The following is a 14095-nucleotide window of genomic DNA, read 5'->3' as shown; positions in this document are numbered from 1 at the left end:
GCGCATTTTGATTGGTTTGATTAGAATACGAATTGTGACTATACTTTTACGTAAACTACAATATTTTTACGTAATAAAGTAAAAAAAATATCAAAATATCAAAAGATTGTTTTAAAAGTTTTCATTTTTACACACTCACATGTAGCATATAATAATATCGTTTTGAATTCGATATCGTGACGTAATGTAGATCTGTACCGTCAAAACTTGAACAAAATATTATACTGCGGGGATAGATATGTGAAACGCGTTTGAATAGATATATATCGACAAAAAATGTTTCAAAAAGCGCGTGATAATTAAATTAATTTGTATTAATTACATAAACAGATCGACAAACGTTTCGACTCGCGCTTCATTTATTATTCACCGAGAAATCCGGATTTCGCTAATCGTTAGTGTATAAAACGTGTATTTTGCATGACAGAGAGACCTTGCTTGCTCGAGAGGCGACAAAGGGAGTGACCGTAGAAATAATATCCCGAGGAATTAAGGAGCTCTCTCAGCTCATTTACGGTCCAGAACCCTTCGAGACTGCACGCGTTAGTCACGCGCGACAGAGTTCTCTTTAAGGTTTGCGTTGTTTCTACGTGCCCAGGCGAGTCCCAAAGCTCTCGGTCAGGGCTTAATGCGCCTAATGGAACCTCCTGAGTGCCGTTACCAATTTTGCCGCGACTCTCACGATTTAGCGGCGAGCCAACCAACCGAGACATGATCAAAATTTATTAGCCGGTCAGCCGTTCGCAAACAGTCGCCATCATCGTCGGAATGTGTTATGATTTCTCTTTGTAAACGCCGTACATACTTATTTTGTTTGTCCGAAAACAACTTTGTTATCACGCTGAAAGTTTACTCTTTAATTAAGATGTGTGATGTTGAAAATCTATTCTAAAAGATGTTTTAATCTCACAAATTTGTCTCCGCTAGAAAAAGTGTAAAATAATATACTGTCTTATCTTTTCTCATATCTTTTCTCATCTGGTATTTAATTTGTAGTTTATCACTTTGAGCTCATCATAGAACGTTCAAAAATTGTGAGGAAAAAGATATATAATATAAAAAATAATATATATTATATACTATATACATATATATAATATTTTTTTTTAACAGAATATTTACATTCTTGTGTGAAGTAAATTTTAAGCTCGATTCAGACATATTTTGATTGGCTTAATAGTTGCCATAAAATACGCATACGAGCGTTGCATATTAATTATGATAAATATGCGCGCAAACGAGTCTGCGTATATACACTCTCTTAACGCGTATAAATATCGTGCCGTAACTTTTAACCATCCGGATTAAGCGGCGTGTGGCGAAAATATTTCAGGCGGAATTATGTCGAGAGAACAACGGGCTTGTCCCTCGAAGGATGCAAATGCCGCTCGATTAATTCTTAGCGACGAAAAACATTTCGAGCTGCTCAACATTCTTGTACGACAGCGGGTGGTTAAGCATAGTGCCTGCCGTTTGCTATCAACATTTTAATCGAAAACGTTCGACTTTCTTAGAGTTTTAGACAAAGTACCTAATTAGAAATCGACCTTCGCCGATGCTTCGTACGGCTATTTGTCACGCACATCTTCGCCACTGTTGCTCCCCTGACAAATTTCGCGAAAAGCACAGATTTGATCTAACGAAAAGAGAAAAATTATCGAAGTGTGTCTTTCCCGATTTTTTCGATAAACTCTGGAAGATATAGACGGACACATTTTTTCTACACATGTTAGTATTCATAGATTCTTCCACGAGAGAAAACACCTCTTTAAAATCAGATAAAAACTCTTTAAAACCGGCACACTTCCAAGGGAGAAATTAGATTTTTTTCTTTTCAAGTAAATGTTGTCGAAACGCGATAAGAATTACAAATTTCCAACAAAAGTTACACGGCGTCTTTTATGTGTCTGTGTGTTTTATATCCGTAACTCTTGAAATTTTTATTCGACACATTTTTTTCACACATTCTAAGCGTTTGAAAATATTCGTTTGGAAAGGGGAACAATATCTGTTTTTTTTCAAAATTCATAAACATTGAAAGACATTTTGATCAACTATTTCTGTAAGATAGCTATTTGGAATTTTTATTATTCATATTATCATCGATAATCGATACTCGAGATTGTCACGGATCAAAAAGAACGACATAATTATCTCTCAACAATCATGTTATATTTTCAAACATTTAATAGGTCACACTGTTTTTTATTGATTTATGTACTTATAAAAAAAACATTGCTTCATAAGATATAATGAAAATTCACCAATCTTTGTTAACCTCTTCTTGAGGACGAGCGTCGACTATAGTCGACAGATGCCGAAACCATTGGATTGTTTACGTTCTTCAGTTATGTTCTTAGTCTGGATACTTTGTAAGTAGTTTTTGTATCAACTCTTGTGTCTGTCAATTTCTCAATTTAATACGTTTGCTTGCGGTTCGCAAGTAGTCAAGTAACGTTACGCGGCGGACGAGCGCCGTATCGAAAAGATTAAAGAAACTTTAATCTTTTCGATACGGCGCTTTTAATATTCGTGTTAAAATCGAAAATTCTCTCCTTTATTATTAAGATTTATGAAATTTTAGCAAACTGTGTGAAAATGAAGTAAAAAAAAATTGAGTTTCTTAAATTGCTAGCGTGCGGGATTATCTCGCATCAGGTCGACATTCGTGAAAATTAATAATGGAAAAAATTTCACAGAATATCATAATAACAGCACAAAAGTCACGACAAATAATAATCCCGAACAACTGTGCGCGCAATAAACATGAGACGGCGAAGGGCGAGAGGGAAGTTTCAACCGGCATGCAGGTTGAAAATTTCATCTCGCGGAAACTCGGTCTCACGGCGCGGCGAACGAAGCAGAAACTTATTCGACGTATTGCCTTCCGCGATATTAGAATATATCACGGAAGGTGAGATCATCATTAATTATCCATGTGGAGTCAGCGTTAGTCAGACAGAGTCGTACGTGTCAGTAATAAATTTAGGTCTCGCTAATCGCGCGATATCTCGAGCGTCAGTGCATTATTCGTTTGCGCGCGCAAACTTGCGGACGCTTAAGCTCCAAAGTGTTTCCCGAAATGTCAGTCTGCGCGCACATATCCGCGCGACTGGCAACAACGAGAGACGAGGAGGATAATAAATACAGATCAGAAACAATCGAACTCACCGCGTCGTTATGATTCCAGAAAATATAGGCAGGTGGTTCTGGACTCTGCAGAACGACGCACGTAAGATTGATGGTGCTACCTCGATTGATGAACAGATCCGGCGCACCCAGGATCTCGGTTTTTGGTTCTGAAAACAAGTAAAAAATATTACATGCAAGCGATTCTTTCGAATGTTACACAGTTTACTTTACGTTCGTGTTTGCGTGCGAGATAAAAAGAACGGATTCACTTTTCAGCGGAGTGTGACTTATTATCGGGACTATTTTTGTCGTCGTGAGAAGAAGAAGCGCGCGCCACGCAATAAGTTACACAAAGAGAGAAAGAGTCGTGTACTTTAAATGTTACATTACGCGAGAAATATATATATATATATAAGACGCAGTGATATATTTCGTGTTTTTCTCTTCCTCTTTGTAGGCCGCGTAGTTTCCTGCACGGATTAAATTCCAGAACTCAAGCGCGATATTACATCTGCGCTCGGAATCTTTATTTCATGCAAACGTCGGACAGTTATCGCGGAACGCTTCCCCGGCAATGCGATATGATTTCTTAATGCCCTCGGTCGAACCCCCGCCTTTTTCGAGGAAGTGTATATCGCCTGAGATAAAGAAGACGCGCGCGCGCGAGCGTTCTCGACTTTCTTCCGCATTAAACTTGAGAATCCGAATACTCGCGGGATCTTATACGCGCGTCTCATGACTTTATGCGCGCTTTATGTAAATAACGGATATTTGTCACGTTGCTCTTCGAGACCAGTTTGCCAAGACCGACGCGACGCTTAGTCTCTCGCCGGATTAAATCTAAAGATTTAAAGATAAGATTTCCCGTCCCGACCTAGAATTTTACGTTTCCTTCATGTAAATGTCTGTGATGTGTTTTGGTTTTTTTTTTTACGATTTTACGGCCACGCGTTAGCTCTTGTGAAAAGCGCAATAGCTCTGGCGAACGATCGGCGAAGATTTTGCGTCCTTTAACATCGTACACACACACACATGTACCTAATACTATAAAACTGTATTATTTGTTAGACGAATCAAGCGCACTATTACTTTGACCCTGAACAGTAAGAAATTATTGACAACAGACAGCACAGCTCAAACATTGCGCAAAGCAAATCGCAAAAAGCAAACTGCTCTCAGTAACATGGAAAAAAGACAATAATGAAATGTTGACACGCAATTTTTGAGAGGATATATATCGCTGCACGAGATCCGGATACAGGTTTGTAAAACCAAAAGGCAACATTTGTTGACGCGCCGTGAAAACAACACAAAGCTTTGTATCATTTTATTTTGACTGTTCGCTGAGAGAACTTTCAGCGCTTGTCATAAACACGTTCATGTAAACGGAACACATTTTCTGCTAGCCCGTACACAATTTTATCAAAGCAAAACTAACTGTTTCATCTCTCGATCTAAAACTAGACTAGAGTTATTAAAGATGCATAGAGAAATAATTCGACGCGTTTCTCGTCTCTAAGGGAACCTAACCAGGACTAAGGATTTGACACACGGAGTCAGAAATTGTTGCGGGAATTTGAATCAGGAATCTGAATCGCGATTCTCCCGCATCTGCCGCGAGAATTATGCAAAACTACATACTCGGGGCGATCCTCCTCTCAAAACGGTAGGAATTATTGCCGGAAGCCTCTTCCTCTATCGCCCACCGGCTCTTTCACACCGGATAATAGACCATCGCTGAGAATGAACGCGTCAGAAATTTTATTTATAATGCCAAAAAGTGTCGGCCACGTCATCGTGACTCGATATTTATAGTTCGCGTCCGGCCGGACGCGAACGGATGAACGAACGGTCCGTTTTGCGTCCTTTTGTGATGCCGAAGAGTGATGCGTTTGACCTGGCCTCTATGCACGCCTTCGAAAGAGCACTTTGAGGCGTTTCATATACAGAGTATCCGGTATCTGTAGCGTGGTCGCAAACTTGTTCCTGCTACGCGCGTGTGTACATATATATATATATATATATATATACATATATATATTATGTGTATACGAGTGTGTGTATATATACACATATGTGTGTGTATGTGTGTGTGCGTATTATGAGGAAGAGATGGAATGGGAGAGGTCAGCCGCTAGATCGATGTGAATATTTTCCGGGCGGCCTCCTCCTCGAGGATTGACCGAAATAACCGGGCAGCGTACTTTACGGCTTTTGTGCAACGGATGATACTCGCGACGGCGGTTAACCCTCTGGGTGGTTAACAGCGCCAGGCGTTTCCCTTCCGCGTCTCATCTTTGTGCTTTCTTTTTCCCGAAGCTTTTTCTTCCAAAGACTCTTAACCATTTTTTTATATTTTACACATATATATGTAGTCATTTATGACTTTCTAAATATTCGAACTTTTTTTTTACTTTCTCGACAACATCCGCTCTCAAAAGCAACACACAGTGGCGTCTACGTGCTTATCGATCGCGCAAATATACGCTTTAACGTCGGTTAATCGCCAATGAAAGCCGGTCTTCGTCAGACGGGAAACTTTCCGGGCGAAATCAGGCCTCGTCACAGACCCTTCAACGAAGAGTTCCCAAAATTCTCAAGTTGATGGGATACTTATTACGATCCTGTCTCGCGTAAATTCGCCTCGGCGAATTACTAACGGAGATTTCTCACGAGATTTCTTTATACATTTCTCAACTACGATTATCATCAATATATATATATATATATATATTTTTTTTATATTGCCATTTTATATTCTCTTAAAGTCGTTTAATAAAAATCGTCGATATAAGAGTTTTTTCCGTCCATCGACTGTCGAAGCATTTTATGTTCTCTGACGGGTTTTGGATTACTCGTTGATATACAGTCATAACTCGTCTACGTCGTTTATCATCCGCAATTAATTGTGATGTAGTCTCTTCTCAGTACAGACACACACACACACACACACACACATAGGCACACACAGTTCATAAACGATTTAACAATCGAGCGTAATTGTTCATTTTATTAACATTGAATTAAAATTTCAATTTAATTATTACAAATAAAAAAGTACGTCTGCTGTTTTTATATGTGCGTGCGTGCGCAGAAAATTTTACTTCGATAATAACCTACGAGTAACATGTAACTTTGTGGAAAAAATCTAGTAGGAAACAATGGCCCGCGTTACGCTCTCATTTGAAACTTTATTAAAGAAGTTTGTTACGCGATTTCGCGACACGGGTGCCCGAATGAATAAAAGATGTCGATAGACGACGGGAGTAAAATATATACTAGGATAAGAGTTGAACGTCTCTGAAGCGAGAGACTGTCGTCTCGAGAAATCGATTTCATCTTCGCGACGCTTTTCGAAGACGGCGGTTTTGAATTTGGGTTAATGCAATAGCAATTTATAGTTCTGATGATTGAACATGTATATAGTTTTAAAGAAACTTGGAAGAAAAATTTTAACTATCAAAAAAAAAAAAGAGCTCTCTCAATCAAGCATATAGAAATTAAGAGATATTTTAGCAAAAATCAAAATTAGAGAAATATTATTTAAATATAAAATAAGAAATAAGGTTGGTGAGAATTAATTCTTATATGCGTTCGAATATTTTAACAGAAAACACACATCACATCCGATTCCTTTACATAACAAGAAATAACAAGTTTCAAATATAAAAGTCAATTTTTCTTTGTGAGTTTTGCTTTCCTACAAAACATACGTACTTTATATTTTGAAAATTTATCCAAGACATATATATATATATGTTGTTTTCCCCAAGACTGTAGATAAGATCCTTAGCTGTTTACTCTCCCGATTTAGCTGTTACAATCGATCGTACGATCATCGATACTCAGCAGTCGTGCGAGAGCGCTCACAGCTGGTATTTGTCGAGAGCGCAAAATACACTCACGCGCAACGCGCTCCTGAACGCTTGACCTAAATAAAGCAGCTTGCACAATCGTCCGTTCCTCTCTGCTGCGGTTTCAGCAAGGTGCAAGATGCACGCGCTCAGGTCGATATAGTCAGTTTAGTTTACATTTCGGTCATCGAGGACACGTTAACAGATGCACCATTTGTTATATTAGAAAGAGAGGGAATTTTTTTCGAGTAGAACGTACGTGTTCAAATTTTTGAAAAATAGGTCAGGACACGTTGGATTTCTGATTCAGACCAGTATATAAATATAAATGATACATATCGAACTTTTGTAAGAGACTCGAGATGACTTCTGCTTCGAAAATACGACGTGACATGTGGACGAGACAATGAATTACATTTAAGCGACCCGATCTCGCGGTGATGTCTACCGAATATGATGCAAACAGAAGGCGAAATAGATAACGCGAAGCGTATAATACGCAGAGCAGTTAAAACCGGTTGAAAGAAAAACAGAAGAATCAGGTTTTTTTTTCTTCTCCTGGCAAGCTAGTTGAGGTTGATCTGAGATTTGCGAAATGAATCTTTACGTTCGGCCATTTGCACGACCCTTCCGGTAAGTTCTCCCGTAGCGTCCTCCATCTCGTTCCTTTCTCTATTTCTCTCTGGAGATCCAAGTTTTTCAATTTCCGGAAAAAACCAAGATATGAAATTCCACGATTGTGGCTTTGTTTCGCACATTCCACGTTATAGCGTCGATAAGAATAAATAATAAATCAATTAACGCTGAAATTACGAAGCACGCGCGAATTGTGTAAACTGCATTAACGATATGTAGATACGTAGATGGTGGTTTTATGACCGTAACCCGCAACTACGTTAAAGCGGTTCTTGACTCTCTTTTTTGTAAATTTATACCGTAAGAAACTTGGATTTATTAATGGAGACAAGTAAATGAATGATTCAATACTTTGTTTCTTTAGATGTTGTAGAGAATAATAATAAGATTTCTTAAATAAATAAACAAATAAAAGATGATCGTGAGGATCGTACAGTCGCGTCAAGAATTATGACACTCGCATCGGCTACGTATGCTATGCGCGCGTGCTCATCGGAAGTGGGTCGTCCGAGCGTATCCCACAGAGAGTAAATTGAGTCGACTCGCTTGGGATAGGAGGAGGAGAAGGAGGATAAGAGAAAGGAGGAAAAAGAAGGATAAATGCAAATCGCCGCGCGCGCTCTTCTTTCATCCCGACAGAAAACGCCCCGATCAGCTCGGACCCGCGCTTTCGATAGCTCGAGTGTTACTCCCTCGCCGTCGTTGTGAAAACCCGCGTTTCACCTCCTCCTCGTCGAATACCATCATCGAAAAATGGCGTTCTAGGTCGGTTTCTTCTCTCGCTACCGCGACGGAATGCAAACTGGTTATTTCTTGGTCGCTCGTTCGAACTCGAGAGTTGGCAGATAGAAACAAGGACGCAGAGACAGGGGGACAGGTAGGTAGGTTACACAGCGGGAATAAGCAAAATGTAAGAGCTCATGAATATAGACTCGTTGGTTTTCTTCCCTTCTTTCAATACAAGATACCAGACAATATACTCGAGAAGGAATCTCCCCGTGTTACCGAGTTACATCAAATTTAATAGACGCACTTTGTTTTGTTTTGCAATTTAAATTTCTTTCACATTATTAGTGTGTGCTAATGCGTCTTTGAGCATAAAAAAAACGTAACGACACAATAATGTTTCACGACGTTACACGTATATAATACACATTACATTACGTTTTTTTACATATATGAATTGATAAAATAACTTGAGAAAACGTATATCTCGAAATGTATATCTTTACGTAATAAAGAGATGTCTTGAATGTTCTGCAAAAGCACAATGAAAAGATAGGAAAGAAAAGTCCATTTTCCGCGCAAAGGAAATCTATTTTCTCATTTAGTACAAAGATGATGATTTACGTAATTGTTTTTATTCTGGTTTTGCGATTGTTGAAGTTTCAATTTTTGCGTTTGAAGTTCTAGCAGCTAATATTCTCCGATTAATGAAATCGGACAACAAAACAACTTTGTTATATTATTAATTTGAACCATTTGAGAAAACAGAAAAAGTATAGATTTAGAAAAACATTTGAAATATTACAGCATGTATTTGTGAAGAGGTAGAAGTAGAGGAACAGAGTATCTCTTATGTATTCTAATTTCGAAGTCAGCAATTGTGCAATCAACGAGTCAAGTTTCGTTATTCGTGCTAATGAGGTGAGATTTGTTTTTTTTCTTTTTTAACATTTTCTCGTTTACTTTCTTTTCCTCGATCTCGCGAGTGACAGTTTTTTGCTTGGCTGCGTACCGTTTTCAAGCAATGTTGTCGGAAGACGTCACACGAACGTTTCACAGAGCGCAAACAACGCGATAAGACAAAATTATACGATATTGTCAGACGGTCGGAGTGTCTGTCATTTTTTTTTCCTTTGCGACACTCACGTAATCGACTATTCTTGTCAACATCTACATAAATTTAAAGGAAAGTGGTCCGTAGAGAGATCCGCGTTAAGTCGAACTATATACGAGAGACTACACGAAACCTTAGCGGAGCTCGAAGGCATCGTCTACCACAAAACTTAACGTTTGTCATTCCGAGCTAAAAGCCGAGCTAAGGCTAAACCTCCGCCACCCTCCCCAACCCCGTCAACTTCGTTCCGGGGTTGCACGTAGCGGCGGCGGCGGCTTTAACGTGTCCTCCTTTCTAAAAGGCGGCACGACCTTAAACTTTCCCGAACTCAAGAGCTTTTCTTAGAGGACGCGGCGAGACGACTTCTCTGTTCGGTGCTAACCACCGCCGAAGGTGCGCCACTTAACGCGGAGTCCTTTAAACTCCGACGACACGTATGGTGATGTCTCCGCATCGCCAAAGTCAGCCGCGGTCGGCGAACTCGAATGAAAGAGTCGGCGACGACTGCAAACTCGGAGATATATATATATATGCCGAGTATAACAAACTTTACGTTTCTAACCGCGTTTTTGTTTTAGTCTACTTTTCACGACGAGACTGTGTACGTGTGTATGCACGTAGTTGTGTTACATTGTATGAGACGCGTTTTCTTTGAGAAGCGCTTAAATCTGACACAAATTAAACCCTTGCTACACTCCTCACAACTTTTCGTTTCTCGAATACGAGACATTGTTAATAATAGCACACCGCGCGCTATTCTCGTATCTTCTTTTCGCGAAAAATATTCCGCGATCTCGCAAGTGATTTAATTTTTCTCGCTTAGCGACGTAGTATTCTCCTTTATATTTTTACTGCTATTTTATAACGTAAGAAATGTATACATAAAACGTCTTATTTACGTAATTCTTAGTGAATTGTAATAGCGGGGGGGAAAAAAAAGATAGAAAAATACGGCAAAGTGCATGTTACCGTTTTTTCTTCTCAACAAGTGACATGGCAAAAATGTACATGTATATAGAAGACATTTTCGTAATACTCGGTGTCACAGAAACGTATATGTCTCGTGCGCAAATAGGTATATGGAATCATATCGGGCATTTGTGTTCATTGGCTCACGTAAACGCATTCTCTACTTGTCTCATCCGGTCGCACAAAGGAGTTCTGTTTCCGGCTGATACGCAATGTACGTCGGTGCATGCAGAATGGAATGGTTATATTGCGAGAAATTGGAATCTGGTCAAGCTGCTTTTATCGGGTAAGGAGATTGAGAGTGCGCGCAAGAGGAAGAGGCCATGTGCACGCGCTACGTAAGCACAGTCGCGTTCTCACGAGATTGCTTGTACATCATATAATCGAGATGACACGATACATTGCGCGGTTTGTATACTCTCTTAACACACTCCGTAACACACGCACGCATACAAAGTTGTTGTTTTTATCTGCAAACTTTGGGATATTTTCTATCCCAAAAAAAACAACGCTAGAAATGAAATCGCCCCTCTTCAGAATATTCCTCCATCGCAATCCAATCACGTTGTTCTCCGCATTTTCTACTTTGTGTTTTTTTCGTATTACCTATTTTACAGAAATTCTCGTAACGTAAATGTCACAAAATATGTCAAGACAAGCGAGAAATAAAAATACCAGATTATGTTCTCACTTCGATGTCATATCGAGCAGTAGAGAGACCCTCTTAACCGTGGTTGCTTCTTGAGAGAGCTTGGCTGATCGAAATCCCAGAGGAAGTAGCCGCGCGGATGCATATGCGATCGAAAGATCGTGAGAGCCCGACGGCCTCTTACGATCCCTCTATATTCGCCACATCGAAGATATGATTTTTGTCGCGCATGGATAAGCTCGATTTACGTTGTCAGGACGGATATGGAAGATTTTCGGGAAATGGCTATTATTAAAAGAAGAAAAAAAACAGATTTTCGGAGATTTTCGATGATTATAGCATAAAACGTATGTAAAATATATCGAGAACAGAAAGAGAAAAAGAAAGGAAATAAAAAGGAAAAAAGAGAGAAGCTGCAGTTAGAAAATATCTTAAAAATGTTTGAATATTCAACAAGATTAAAAAATATACAAAACAACAACTAAAATAAAACAATCGTAATAAACTATAAAATAAAAACCTATATATTATAAAGACTACACATAAAGTTATGATATTTAACCAGAATAAACCATAACACGTGATCCTAAACGGTCAGGATGTAAATCTAACCAGATAACACGTGACTTTTACCGGTCACGATGTGAACCTAACTAATCGAGATGAGAACCTAACTGGTCAGCATGTGAACCTAACTATTCAGAATGTAAACCTAAACCTAAACAGATCAGATTGTTAATTAATTATGACATTTAACTTTGATTATATATATGATATTTAACTTTGTCGCAATAATCACATTTACGTAAGGGTCTCGAGAGATACACAAGATCACCCCAGAAAAGAAATATCTTATTTTATATTTCTTTGAAAATATTCAAAAATATTCAAAAGATTCAATGAGCCATTAATGCACCGTTTCGCGATGCTCAGCGATTTTCTTGCGAGCACAGTTTCTTCTCGAAGTACGCGTTCACTAACGATACTGGCTGTATACAAGCACGTGCTAGCTTGTCACTTCGGTCAGAATGGATGACACTCGGTCGGGATCATAATTTATAGTGTGCCGCGCCGGAGAAACGAGCGATACGGTTCTTATAGCCGAAGCGCAGCAAAATAAAAGTTGCGACATAACCCCGACGGCGCTTCGTCTTCCCGGTGAAGAAAACGACGAGTTTTTGCGATAACGCGGAATTTCCCGGGACGAGCATTTATCCGCATACGTAATCGTTACAATTACAAACGCACCGCGACGCGAGCTTTCGGATGTCTCTCCCCGTGAAGCCCGAGATTGCGCACGATTTTGCATCTAGCATCACGAGAAAAAGATACCACTTTCTGGAAATCCTTTAATTATAAACCGATAAAAAAAAAAAAATTTACTCGCGTAAAACTGTAATTTACGTTGCGATTCTCGGAAATTAATTAATTTCAGGTGCAAATTTTCTATGTGTGTTTTCGTTTCGTCTTTTATTTTTTATATTATATTTTGTTAGCAATAACACAAAAAAAGTAAAGATTTAACATTTTGACAGGAAATTTCGCATGTGAATATGATAAAGTTTTTGTAATTTTATTTCAAAATTGCACAGTTGGAGAAATAAAAGTTTTAGAATTATTTCTTCGCGCAATCTCATTGCAAAATGTTTATTTTCGCGCTTTCGTTTGGTTGTAATGTGATATGCAAATGAAAACAATATATAAGAGCCATTTTTTTTTTTCTAAGAGCTCGAGTGCAACGACCGTCCGGGAAAACTATGTCAAAGATAAAAGTTGTCCGTTGTTGTACGCTCTTGCGTATATTCGAATGTGTTATATGTAAACATGTTGTTTGTGTATCAAAAGAAAGTTTTGCGAAGAAAAAATAAAATTCTTGGAAAGAAAAAATAACAAAAAAAAGTACAAACTTAAGTGTTATATTTATGACGCTTCGGTGCGAGAATAACGGAAAAGAAAGAGTGGTTTCGCGAGCATTATCAAAGACATATGATACCAGGAAGTTGGAATGCAATCCGGAAACCCTTGTTGTAACGTAGGAAATTCCGAGATTTTTGTCATCCCGCTTCTTGAAAGCGTAAACTCTGATCTCGCGGGCTTCACTTAAGGGAAGAGCTTCCTCTCCGAGCTAACAACTGATGGCACTCGTGTGTCACTTAAAGTGCCGACCTTTAAGCCACGACGACGTGTATGGAAATGTTCCTACAGCGATAGGGTCTCGGCTAAGGAAGGGCGTTTACACGGCTGCATACCTAATGAAAGACGGTGTGCGGTATTAGAAAATTGGATGCCGGTTTCTTCCGTTCGTTCTTCTTTTTCAGAATTTGCAAATCGCGCATTGTCCTGTTAACAAACGCTGTTGGGAAGAAGAACGTACGATTTAATTTTGAATAAATTTCGCTTCGTCAAGATCCATAATTTGGAATCGATACAGAAATCGTCAGTGAACTTGTTCGCAGTCCTTCGCACACGAGGCAAAAAAAAATATTAGAGCTTACAGTCAATTCTGTCAGTCTCGATGACACTCTTTTGCAACTCAAAATCATTTCGCAAACGTGTCATGTTCATCATCGCAAAAACAATTACCAAACGGTCAATAATTTATTTACGCGCTTCTTCCGCGCAGGTGAATCGCCACGGCAAATAACGCGCTCAGCTGAAAGACTAATTTTGAGATACACATCGCGTATCCCTTAAGTTCACGTGTAAATCACTCACGGCGTTGCGAAGCCGCCGGCGGAAGCCGTTAAAGCTACTTTTATAGCCGGCAATGCCGAAACGTTTCGCACGAAGTATATCCGCGTGCTATCCACGGAGCGAAGCGTGGTGAAGTTATTTGGTATTTTCATTTATAGGCCGGCGTTATATATACGTTGCGCGCCAGCAAATATCGATTTTCTTTTAAGCGAAGTAGCTGGCCAGTCGACCGATCGACCGACCGACCGACCGACCGACCGACCGGGCGAGCGGAGGCGTGGCGAAGCAGTTTCTTATAATGCTCGGGTGTTTCCCAGTCTT

The 14095-nt window shown here is 39.3% G+C and overlaps 1 protein-coding gene across 4 annotated transcripts in view; it reads right to left on the bottom strand.

Moving 5' to 3' along the window:
- The window catches only part of LOC109852658 (zwei Ig domain protein zig-8-like), a 239300-nt gene that overhangs the window by 12777 nt on the left and 212428 nt on the right, over nt 1–14095 (bottom strand). For all 4 annotated transcript variants that reach the window (XM_020424018.1, XM_020424020.1, XM_020424019.1 and 1 more), the window contains one exon: nt 3172–3299. In XM_020424018.1, coding sequence (XP_020279607.1) covers nt 3172–3299 — 128 coding nt within the window. The remainder of the gene's footprint in view (nt 1–3171; nt 3300–14095) is intronic.

Source organism: Pseudomyrmex gracilis, unplaced genomic scaffold, assembly GCF_002006095.1.
Source record: "Pseudomyrmex gracilis isolate BER0280 unplaced genomic scaffold, ASM200609v1 scaffold_32, whole genome shotgun sequence".
Taxonomy (NCBI): domain Eukaryota; kingdom Metazoa; phylum Arthropoda; class Insecta; order Hymenoptera; family Formicidae; genus Pseudomyrmex; species Pseudomyrmex gracilis.
The sequence above is the reverse complement of the archived record's forward strand: the minus strand, read 5'-3'. Positions and strand labels throughout refer to the sequence as shown.